Genomic DNA, 12,622 nt, shown 5'->3' with positions numbered 1-12,622 from the left:
CAGCTCACTAAACTTCACGGGTAAAGGGGGTCGGAAGAATTCCAGACTCCCCGTGTCTTCCTCGGGACATTCCTGCAGAAAACAGCAAGCGCTTCAGACTGGGGGAATGCCAGACAAAGATCCCAACACCCGGGATGCGTGGGGCCGGGAGAGCAGAATCGATTGCCATGGTTGCCAAGTTACGCTGGGAAAGCTACAAGACAGGAGTGAGAGTCACCTACCGGGGATATATTTGGAAACATTCCCTCTTTTGGGAGCCCCAGGGAACATAACCCAACTGGAAAAACCATCTCTTCTCTCCTCCACCAACCAAGAGAAGTTGAGCGTTGACCATCGTTCAACCAGTACTCTTTGAGGGTTTTTAAACTTAATTCCATTCTCCTCTCTGATAAAAATCCCACTCGTCTTTAGAAGAACGAGGATTTCTTTTTATCACCAAGAAGGACGTGCTGATAAGTTAATCAGAACGATGGATTTGAAGACGTTTTGGTTCGATGGATGCTGTTAGAGATGTAAGCAACTCAGAGAGGATGCACGCCAATCCCAGAATCCTTTAGGCCTAACATAACCAAAGAAACCCGACGATGGATCACGTAATAATCCAGGCCGGTTTGGCCACATGAGGAAACGGCAGCTCTTAGTACAGTGCCCTACACCCAGTAGGTGCTCAGTTAGTATTACTGTTTGATTCATGGATTAGTAAGAGAATAAGAAGCGGGAAAATTGGGAAGCAGCATGGCCTAGTGGGAAGATCCCAGCTTTGGGAGCCAGAGGGCCTGGATTCATTCATTCAGTCAGTCAGTCGTATTTATTGAGCTCTTACCGTGTACAAAGCATTGTACTGGACATTTGGGAGAGTACACTCTAGCAAAAAACAGACACATTCCCGCCACAGTGAGCTCACAGTCTAGAGATAAATGCTGTGGGGCTGAAGGGCGTAGTGGCTATCAGGTGTTTAAAGGGTACATATCTAAATGCATAGGTGACGCCGAAGGGATGGGGAATAAGGGAAGGAAGGATTTAATTGGGAAAGGCTTCTTGGAGGAGATGTAATTTTAACAAGGCTTTAAACGCAGAGAAAGTGAAGGTCTGTTGGATATAAATGAGGATGGAGTTCCAGAATGGAGGGAGGATGTGGGCAGGGGGTCGATGGTGAGATAGACGAGATTGAAGTCCAGTGAGTAGGTTGGGGCTCGAGGAGCCAAGTGTGCGGGCTGGGTATAAGGTGAATTTTCTACCATGATGTCGTAGCGGTAGAACCGACAGGATTTAGGGACAGATTGACTGTGTGGCATGAATGAGAGAGATGAATGGAAGATAACGCCAAGGTTTATGAGACAAGGAGGGTCGTGGTGGTGTTTACAGTGACGGAAAAGACAAAGGCAAGGCAGGGTTTGGGTGGGAAGATGAGGAGTTCTGGTTTGGCCATGTTTAGTTTGAGGGGTCGGCACTATATGCAAGTAAGAGATGTCTTCAAGGCAGGAGGAAATGTGAGACTTCCAAGAAGGAGAGAGATTGGGGCTGGAGAGAGAGATTTGGGAATCTTCTTGATAGAGATCATAACTGAAGCTACGGGAGAGAATGAGTTCTCTCCAAGGGAGTGAGTGTAGATGGAGAATAGAAGGGGAGCAAGAACTGAATCTTGAGGGACCCACCCACAGTTAGGGGATGGGAGACAGAGGAGGAGTCTATGATAGAGACGAAAAAGGAGAAGCCAGAGAAGAGGAGAACCAGGAGAGGACAGCGTCAGTGAACCCCAGGTTAGACCACATCACCGAAACAGATCAATCTGCTTCACCCCCGGTGTGGTAGAAAACTGGAAGTGTGGGCCGGGAATGTGTCCATTTATTGTTCTGCCATCAGCTCCCAAGCACTTAGTACAGTGCTCTGCGCACAATAACTGCTCGGTAAGTACGATCGAATGGATAAAGGAATGAAAGCAGCAGAGAGCGAAGGCGATCTGGGATTGAGGATCAGCGACGTGGACGAGGAAGGCCAGGTGTGAACGATGGACATTTCCCAAGTTCCCGCTTTGGCAAGGAAAGCACGTTGCAATGGACTGTAGGGCCGGTAGAAAAGTCACGGGCCTAGTGGTGTCTGGTGGCATCCATCGATATTGAATTTCAAACACCGGGGAAGAAAACTCCGTGGGCTGAGGAACTCAACCTGCATGGGAAACCCTGGACTGTTGCAGAGCCTTTGATCCTTGCCTGAGATCCAGGAAGGCCACTGGATAACAATAATAATAATAATAATAATCGTACTTGAAAGTGCTGGGGTGGATACATGCAAATTGTGTTGGACACAGTCCCTGTCCCACAGTGGGGCTCCCAGTCTTAATCCCCATTTTACAGATGAGGGAACTGAGGCACAGAGAAGTGAAGTGGCTTGCCTCGGGTCACATAGCAGACAGATGGTGGAGCTGACACTAGAACCCAGGACCTCCTGACACACAGGCCAGGGCTCTATCCAGTAGGCCACGCTGCTTCGGTGAGTGGGGTCGGGGTGTGTGATGGAAGGAGCATGGGATGACAGGAAATCGGGTTCCAATCCCAGCCCTGCTGTGTGACCTCGGGCAAGTCACTTAACTTCTCTGGGCCTCGGCTTCCTCCTTTGTAAAATGGGGATAATAAGACATCCTTCCTTCCTCTCTCTTAGGTTGTGAGTCATCTTAGACAGGGACTGTGGTTTTGTTGTCTGTCTCCCCCTTCTAGACTGTGAGCCCATTGTTGGGTAGGGACCGTCTCTATATGTTGCCGACTTGCACTTCCCAAGCGCTTAGTACAGTGCTCTGCACACAGTAAGCGCTCAATAAATACGATTGAATGAATGAATGAATGAGTGACTGTGTCCTTCAGTATGATCACCTGGTAATAATAATAATAATAATAATAATCATAATAATGGCATTTGGTAAGCGCTTACTATGTGCAAGGCACTGTTCTAAGCGCTGGGGAGGATACAAGGTGATCGGGTTGTCCCATGGGGGGCTCACAGTCTTCAACCCCATTTTCCAGATGAGGGAACTGAGGCCCAGAGAAGTGAAGTGACTTGCCCAAAGTCACCCAGCTGACAAGTGGCGGAGCTGGGACTGGAACCCATGACCTCTGACTCCAAAGCCCGGGCTCTTTCCACTGAGCCACGCTGCTTCTCAGGTAGACCTGGTGTCTACCCCAGTGCTTAGCACAATGCTTGACACGTAATGCGTGCTTAAGAAGTCCCCACAGAGCCATATGTTGTGTCGCCTAGCAGACGATGCTCCAGCGCTTAGAACAGTGCTTTGCACATAGTAAGAGCTTAACAAATGCCATTATTATTATTATTATTATTATTATAACCACAGTGCTGGGCCCACGGCCAGGCAGCTTTTAGGTGGCAGTGCTGGTAGGTCATGTGACCTCCACTTCTCCCAAGTGCCGCCATTCTGATGAAGGCCATTCGCTCGTGTATCAGTGATGAAGACAAGTTTTCACCATTTTCTTACTGCTGGCTTTGTGTTTGTGCCGCCAGAACAGTGCCTAGCGCATAGTAAGTGCTTAACAAATACTTTAATTATTATTATTGTGTCAGGCAGTGTGGCCTAGAGGCCTGGGAGACAGAAGGACCTAAACTGTAAGTCCATTGTGGGCGGGGAATGTGTCTGTTATATTGTTCCATTGTACTCTCCCAAGTGCTCTGTAAAATAATAATAATAATAATAATGGTATTTGTTAAGCGCTTACTATGTGCAAAGCACTGATCTAAGCGCTGGGAGATACAAGGTGATGAGGTTGTCCCACGTGGGGCTCACAATCTTAATCCCCATTTTACAGATGAGGTCATTGAGGCACAGAGAAGTGAAGTGACTTGCCCAGAGTCACACAGTTGACAGTCGGCGGAGCCGGGATTTGAACCCGTGACCTCTGACTCCAAAGCCCGGGCTCTTTCCGCTGAGCCACGCTGCTTCTCTGTACACAGTAAGCACTCAGTAAATCAACTGACTGACTGACTGTTACCTGGGTTCTGGTCCTGGCTCTGCCACTTGTCTGCTGTGTGACCTTGGGCAAGTCACTTCACTTCTCTGGGCCTCAGTTCCCTCATCTGGAAAATGGAGATTAAGACCTTGAGCCCTAATTAGGGCAGGGACTGTGTCCAACCTGATTAGCTTCTATCTACTCCAGCACTTATTACAGTGCCTGGCACATAGTAAGCGCTTAACAAGCTGCTTGAGAAGCAGCTTGGCTCAGTGGAAAGAGCACAGGCTTTGGAGTCAGAGGTCATGGGTTCAAACCCCGGCTCCGTCAATTGTCAGCTGTGTGACTTTGGGCAAGTCACTTCACTTCTCTGGGCCTCAGTTCCCTCATCTGTAAAATGGGGATTAAGACTGTGAGCCCCCCGTGGGACAACCTGATCACCTTGTAACCTCCCCAGTGCTTAGAACAATTCTTTGCACATAGTAAGCGCTTAATAAATGCCATTATTATTATTATTATTATTAACAAGTAATAATAATAATAATGGCATTTATTAAGCGCTTACTATGTGCAAAGCACTGTTCTAACAGTACCATCATTATTATTACTATTATTATCAAATGCCATAAAAAGAAAAATTCTGGGCCAGAGGAAGATACCTGGGTAGGCCTTGAATATTTAAGCGTGCATGTAGAGAAGCAGCGTGGCTCAGGGGAAAGAGCCCGGGTTTTGGAGTCAGAGGTCACGGGTTCAAATCCCGACTCCGCCAACTGTCAGCTGTGTGACTCTGGGCAAGTCACGTCACTCCTCTGGGCCTCAGTTACCTCATCTGTAAAATGGGGATGAAAACTGTGACAACGTGATCATCTTGTAACCTCCCCTGCGCTTAGAACGGTGCTTTGCACGTAGTAAGCGATTAACAAATACCATCATTATTATTATTATTAGGGAGCCCTCAGCAAAATGGAAGAGGCTTTTGGGAGTGGAATTTAGTAATAAGGGTGAGGAGGGCCTAACGTTGTCGAACGGGGGAAGGCTTCTTGGAGGAGGTGAGGTTTCATTCTGGTACCAGAGGATGAGAGGCAGGCGCCCGCGATCCCCGTGGTCAAGCTGTCTGCTTTCTGAATGAGATCAGGCTGCGGAGGAGAGAGAGAAAGAGAGAGAATGTAAAAATGAACGATGAGTCTGTCATTTCTGGCATTTGGGTCGACGTGGATTCCTCTGAAGGGACAAGAAAAGGCCCGGGCCTCTCAATCCCCGGCAGCCTTTATGGTTAGCTCTCCGGGCCTCTGCGCTTGGCTCTTCGGCGCGTCATCATTTATCATCCGGGGACGAAAGGGAGACATTTGTTACAGATGATGGGTCACTTATAAAAACCACATGGGGTCTTTGACGGCGGGGGGGACTCTGGGGATCTCCCCCTCCCCCTCCTCCCCGACTTGAGTCCTCAGGATTTGAGTCCGAGACTATTTATTGACCGTGACCCAAGTGGAGAGACAGACTGGAAGGTGTGGAAGGAAGAGAGGCCTGGGCCGGGGGAAATGATTTAGGAGGAAGACGATGAAGAGCTCAGCCTGGGTCGTGGGTAGGCGCAGGGCAGAAGCCGGGGGTGAGGAGCAGCGTGATGTTGTGGCTAGAGCCTGGGCCTGGGAGGTGGAAGGTCGTGGGTTCAAATCCTGCCACTTGTTTGCTGTGTGACCTCGGGCAAGTCACTTCACTTCTCTGGGCCTCAGTTACCTCATCTGTAAAAACGGGATGAAGAGTGTGGGACAGGGACTGTGTCAAACCTGATTAACTTCTATCCAGAGCCCCATGCAGGACAGTGACCGTTTCCCCCCTGATTCGCTTGTATCCATCTTAGCGCTCAGTACAGTGCCTGGCACATAGTAAGCGCTTAACAAATACCACCATTATTATCATTATTATCTACCCCATTATTATCTACCCATTATCTACCCATTACCCGTTATTATCTACCTCCCCCTTTTAGACTGTGAGCCCACTATTGGGTAGGGACTGTCTCTATATGTTGCCAACTTGTACTTCCCAAGCGCTTAGTAGAGTGCTCTGCACACAGTAAGTGCTCAATAAATATGATTGATGATGATCTACCCCAGTGCGTAGAACGGTGCTTGGCACATAGTAAGCGCTTAACAAGTACCGTTATTATTGTCATTATTACTATGGGTTGAGCGCTGTACTGCATGCGCAGGAAATTGTGATAGAGTAAGAAGACGGGATCCCTGCCCTCAAGGAGCTTCCAATCTCTAGTGGCCTGTATTCTCCCGGGGTTCTTTTCTGGCTCTCTTACGGGGCTATATCCGACACAGATGGACGGGGCCATCTCTTCCGCTGCCTTGTTGCCTTGGCTGGACACAGGCCCCCCACCCCCGTACTGCCCCAGGGCAGGGGGCCGGCCGGCCTCGAGGGTGATAGCCGCCTCCCCTGTGTTGCAGCCGAATATGGAACGATCCACAGCCCGTCGACGACCATCAAGGAATCCGACTCGGATCGGCTGCGCCGCGCTCCGGATGGGAAGTCCCGGGGCCGGGGCCGAAGGAACAACAACCCTTCACCGCCGCCGGACTCCGACCTGGAGGTAGGTCGTCGGCCGGGCGGCGGGAAGCGGGCCTAAACGGATTCACGTCTCCACGGACAGCGCTGGGCCGTGGACCGGACGCTCCGGCGGCTGGATGTGGAGGAAGGGAACAGGGACGAGGAGAGGAAGTGACTCTTTTTTTTTTTTTATGGTATTTGTTAAGTGCTTACTATATGCCAGGCACTGTACTAAGCGCTGGGATAGATACAAGGTTGACAGGTCGGACACAGTCCCTGTCCCACGTGGGGCTCACAGTCTTAAAAAACAGCATGGTTTAGTGGAAAAACCATGGGCCGGGGAATCAGAAAGAGCTGGATTCTAATCCCAGCTCCACCACGTGCCTGCTGTGTGACCTTGGGCCAGTCACCTCAGTCTCTAGGCCTCAGTTCCCTCATCTGTAAAATGGGGATTATTGATTGTTATTATCAATAATCATAATAAGGGTACTTGTTAGGTGCTTATTATGTTCCAAGCACTGATCTAAGTGCTGGGGTAGATAGAAGGTAATCAGGTTGGACATAGTCCCTGTCCCAGGGGGGCTCACAGCTCAGTCCCTATTTTACAGGTGAGATAACTAGGTACAGAGAAGTGAAGTGACTTGTCCAAGGTCACACAACAGGTAGGTGGGATTAGAACCTAGGACCTTTGACGCCAGGTGGACTGATCGTTATTTGTGGCCTCCTCCTGTCACAGATCGGCCGTGTAAATGAGGTCACAGCAGTCTCGGCAACAAGCGGATCTAATGTTTTAGCAAAGCTCTGAGCTAGTGGGGAGCTGGGAAAATCTGCAGGATTTGGTAGCTGGCCACCCCAATCGTTTTTCTTAATTCCTCCATTTATGTGTTCAATCATATTTATTAAGCACTTACTGTGTGAGGAGACAAGGACTGTGTCCAACCTTATTAACTTGTATCTGTCCCGGCGCTTAGATCAGTGCTTGGCCCATACTAAGCGCTTTAAGAAGTACCGTAATTGTTATTAATTATTAAGTAGAACAGGTATTGAATCCCCGTTTGGTTTAATTTACCAAAATCACCCAGCGCATCCACCTCTCTTGCTCCAAAATGGGTCATGTCAGATGAGAAGCAGCGTGGCTCAGTGGAAAGAGCCCGGGCTTTGGAGTCAGAGGTCACGGGTTCAAATCCCGGCTCTGCCAATTGTCAGCTGTGTGACTTTGGGCAAGTCCCTTAACTTCTCTGTGCCTCAGTTACCTCATCTGGAAAATGGGGAGACTGTGAGCCCCCTGTGGGGCAACATGATCACCTTATAACGTCCCCAGCACTTAGAACAGTGCTTTGCACATAGTAAGCGCTTAATAAATGCCATCATTATTATTATTATTATTATTATGAGGAGTAGCTTGGTTTCCAAGGTGGGAACCTCTCCTGGAAATGGAGAGGCCATGGGAGACACCTCCCTCTCAGACCATAATCAACTGGAAGTGGGATCGGGAGGGAGGAGAGGACAGAGCAGGTGGGTGAGGAGGAAGAGGAGGATGAGGAGGGAGGGAGAGAGACAGCCTACCGATCAACAGATCTCTCTCCCGCATTGAGCTGCCGTCTTGTTTCAGCAGTGGGGTTCAAAGTCAGTCAGTCGATCGTATTCATTGAGAGCTTACTGTGTGGAGAGCACTGTACTAAGCGTTTGGGAGAGGACAACAGAACATAGTCAGTAAACACGTTCCCTGCCCACAACGAGCTGACGGTCTAGAGGAGGAGACAGACATGAATAGAAATAAATAAATGACAGATCTGGACATCAGTGCTGTGGGGCTGGGAGGGGGGATGAAGAAAGGGAGTAAAACAAGGTGACGCAAAAGGGATTGGGAGAAGAGGAAAGTGCGGCTTAGGGAAGGCCTCTTGGAAGAGATGTGCCTTCTATAAGGCTTTGAAGCGGCGGAGAGGCATTGTCTGTGGGATTTGAGGAGGGAGGGCGTTCCGGGCCAGAAGCGGGACGTGGGCGAGAGGTCGACGGTGAGATAGATGAGATGGAGGCCCGGTGAGAAGGCTGGCATTAGAGGAGCGAAGTATTTGAGCCGGGCCGGAGTAGGAGAGCAGCGAGGTCCGAACGTCCTCCCACTGTTGGGTAGGGATTGTCTCTATATGTTGCCAATTTGTACTTCCCAAGCGCTTAGTACAGTGCTCTGCACATAGTAAGCGCTCAATAAATACGATTGATGATGATGATGATGATGAGGGGTGCTCGCTTGCAGACCAGAGCAGACGAGGGTCGGGAAGAGCGGGACCCTGGGGGAGCTAGACGGGGGAACGCCACCATCCTGGGAAGGGCCGCCTGGAGCCAACGGCGGTGGTTCCCGGGTCCGTGGGGGAGCCGGGGGTCGCCGAGCCTCGCTGACCGGTTCTGTCCCTGCCCAGCGCTTAGTACATTGCCCGGCACATAGTAAGCGCTTAACAAATACCATCATCATCAGAGGGTGTTCATCTGGGACCTGGACGAGACCATCATCGTTTTTCACTCCCTCCTGACCGGCTCCTACGCCAACAGATATGGCCGGGTGAGTCCTCTCATTTATTTATTCCTATTCACGCCGGTCTCCCCCTCTAGACTGGAAGCTCATTGTGGTCAGGGAATGTGTCCGTTATATCGTTCTGTTGTCCTCTCCGAAGCGCTTAGTGCAGTGCTCGGTACACAGCACCCGATAAATACAAGTGACTGAATGACTGACAGATATCTGTAATTTACTTATTTCTGTTAATGTCTGCCTCCCCTCTAGACTGTCAGCTTGTCGTGGGCAGGGGATGTGGCTATTATAATAATAATAATAATGGCATTTATTAAGCATTTACTGTGTGCAAAGCATTGTTCTAAGCGCTGGGGAGATTACAAGGTGATCAGGTTGGCCACGGGGGGCTCACAGTCTTAATCCCCATTTTACAGATGAAGGAACTGAGGCACAGAGAAGTTAAGTGACTTGCCCAAAGTCACACAGCTCATAATTGGCGGAGCAGGGATTTGAACCTATGAACTGTGACTCCAAAGCCCTGCTCTTTCCACTGAGCCACGCTGCTTCTATTGTATTGTTCTGTTGTCCTCTCCAAATCACTTAGAACAGTGTTTTGCACATAGTAAGCACTCAATAAATATAAGTGACTGACATATCTCTGATTTACTTATTTCTCTTAGTGTATTTCTCCTGTCTAGATTGTAAGCTCGTGGTGGGCAGGAATGTGTCTGTTATCTTGTTATAATGTCCTCGGCCAAGCGCTTAGTACAATGCTCTGCACGCAATAAGCACTCAATAATACAATTGATTGAATGAATGAATGAATGTGAGCATTTGTCACCCAAGACCCTGGCTGTATCATTAATTCCTCTGCGTGGTGGGTCTCAGCAGTGCCCTGCTCTCATTATTATTATCATTATTATTATTGTTGTTATTGTTACTATTATTATTATGTGCCGTCAAGTTGTTTCCGATTCATAGCAACTCCATGGCCCAATGTTCCGTAGGGATTGTCTCTATTTGTTGCCGAATTGTACTTCCAAGCGCTTAGTACTGCGCTCTGCACACAGTAAGCACTCAATAAATACAATTGAATTTACTTTCTCCAGAACGTCCTGTCCTCTGCCATAATCCTCAACCTTTCTATTAGAAAGCAACGATAACAACCGTTAATCGTTGGTATGGTCTCTATCCATCTAGCTGCCGGTGTGCCTCTTCGTCTTCTGGTTTTCCCTGGATTTTTCCTTAGCATTAGTGTCTTCTCCAGTGAATTAGTCCTCCTGATTAGGTGTCTAAAATATGCTAATCCAAGTCGAGTTATTTGGCCTTCCAAAGACCACTTTGGTTTAATTGCCTACATTAAAGCGCACAATAAATATGACTGAGTGAATGAATGGATGATTTTTCAGGCCTGAGGCCCAGCCGCCAATCCTGATGGAATCAATACTAATAATTGTAGTATTTGTTCAACACTTACTACGTGCCAAGCACTGTACTAAACGCCGGGGTGGATACAGGCAAATCGAGCTGGACACAGTCACTGTCCCACACGGGGCTCACAGTCTCAATCCCCATTTGATTAATGAGATCACAGAGGTATAGAGAAATGAAGTGCCCAAGGTCACACAGCAGACATGTGGCGGAGCCGGAATTAGGACCCGTGACCTTGCGATTCCCAGGCCATGCTGCTTCTCTGATAGATAATTATTCTCTCCCCGTTCAAAGCCTTATTGAAGACCCACCTCCTCCAAGAGGCCTTCCCTAACTAATCCCCCCTTTCGTCTTCTCCCTCTCCCTTCTGCCTCGTCCCTGACTTGCTCCCTTTATTCATTCCCCCCTCCCAACCCCACATCACTTAGTCCGTATCTGTAATTTGTTTATTTCTATCATCTGTCTCTCCCTCTAGATGGTAAGCTTTTGTGGGCAGGGAATGTGTCTGTTGATACTCTTCCGAGCACTTAACACAGTGCTCTTGTACTTCCCAAGCGCTTAGTACGGTGCTCTGCACACAGTAAGTGCTCAATAAAAATGATTGAATGAATGAATTAATGAATGCTCAGTCCAACTGACTGACCAACCCAGTTATTTTTATAGACCTGGTCCGCGATCCTAGGTTAGGCAGACTCACGGCCTAAACAACAGTGCTGCGAGATGAATATTGCGGAGGCCAAATTTATTTTGGCAGCTGGAGAGGAAGGGTCCAGCTAGACAATTTAGGAAAACACGGTCCCGTCGGAACTGGGCCCGTGTCCAGGCCGAAGAGGATGGCTCTTTAGACCTCAGCTCGAGAGGTCCGAAGTGGCCTCTCTCTTTGGGTCCCGCAGGACAGAGGGGCTGAGGGTATCTTGGTGGTTGGGGGTTGGTGGACTTGTACTTCCCAATGGCTTAGTACAGTGCTCTGCACACAGTAAGCGCTCAATAAATACGATTGAATGAATGAATGGGAGCCAACGGGCCTCGGAAAGCTGGAATGATCATCACCGTCATCATCATCAATCGTATTCATTGAGCGCTTACTGTGTGCAGAGCACTGTACTAAGCGCTTGGGAAGTACAAATTGGCAACATATAGAGACAGTCCCTACCCAACAGTGGGCTCACAGTCTAAAAGGGGGAGACAAAACCAAACATACTAACAAAATAAAATAAATAGAATAGATATGTACAAGTAAAATAAATAAATAAATAGAGTAATAAATATGTACAAACATATATACATATATACAGGTGCTGTGGGGAAGGGAATGATGGTGGGCGGGAATTGGCTGGCGTCAGACAGCTTGGGTCGTGGTTGTAAGGAGCTGGTATTCAGTCAGTCAGTCGCATTTATTGAGCGCTTACTGTGTGCAGAGCCCTGTACTAAACCCTTGGGGGAGTCCAGTATAACCCTCCAACGGACACGTTCCCTGCTCCCAAACTCCGTGGCCAGTGTTTCTCCGGTTCATCAGGCAGGTCCAGACCCCAAGATTGAAAAATCCTTCCGGCAAAACCACCTGCGGTCCGTAGCCCCGAGTTGGGGCTGGGAGGCTGGGGGGGCCGTCCTGCAGGGGGTCTGGGTTACCCCCCAGCCCCCATCCCACCACCACTTCTCACTGTGCGTGATGTGATTCCCCTTCTAGAGCCCGTTGTCGGGTAGGGACCGTCTCTATCCGTCGCCGATTTGTCCTTCCCAAGCGCTTAGTCCAGTGCTCTGCACACAGTAAGCGCTCCATGAATACGATGGAATGAATGAATTCCTCTCCCTCCAGGACCCACCCACGTCGGTCTCACTCGGGCTGCGAATGGAGGAGATGATTTTCAACTTGGCAGACACACACCTGTTCTTCAATGACCTGGAAGTAAGCTCCCCTCACCCTGAACCCCACATCCTGCGCCCCACCTGCCACACACGTACTCGATGTTGGGGGTGCCGGGGGTAGCCAGCCCGGACCAGGGTGGGACTGGCAGACCCTCGAAGCCCTCCGTCTCCCACAGACGGTGGGCACCCGTCGCGACGGTGGTTACGTATTGCGACGGGGCGACCTGTCTCGATCGCCTGTGATGACAGGGCCGCCTGTAATGGCGCGGTTGCCTATGGCATGCCTATGGTCTGATGGGTTGGCAGTAAG

At 49.4% G+C, this 12,622-nt stretch overlaps 1 protein-coding gene across 3 annotated transcripts in view; it reads left to right on the top strand.

Annotated features, from left to right (window-relative positions):
• EYA1 (EYA transcriptional coactivator and phosphatase 1) overlaps positions 1–12,622 on the top strand; it is a 72,659-nt gene that overhangs the window by 39,241 nt on the left and 20,796 nt on the right. For all 3 annotated transcript variants that reach the window (XM_038766639.1, XM_038766638.1, XM_038766637.1), the window contains exons 8-10: positions 6,410–6,552; positions 8,983–9,066; positions 12,263–12,352. In XM_038766639.1, coding sequence (XP_038622567.1) covers positions 6,410–6,552; positions 8,983–9,066; positions 12,263–12,352 — 317 coding nt within the window. The remainder of the gene's footprint in view (positions 1–6,409; positions 6,553–8,982; positions 9,067–12,262; positions 12,353–12,622) is intronic.

The sequence above is a fragment of the Tachyglossus aculeatus genome, chromosome 25, assembly GCF_015852505.1.
Source record: "Tachyglossus aculeatus isolate mTacAcu1 chromosome 25, mTacAcu1.pri, whole genome shotgun sequence".
Lineage (NCBI taxonomy): Eukaryota > Metazoa > Chordata > Mammalia > Monotremata > Tachyglossidae > Tachyglossus > Tachyglossus aculeatus.
Note: the sequence above shows the minus strand (reverse complement) of the source record. Positions and strands in the feature narration are given on the sequence as shown.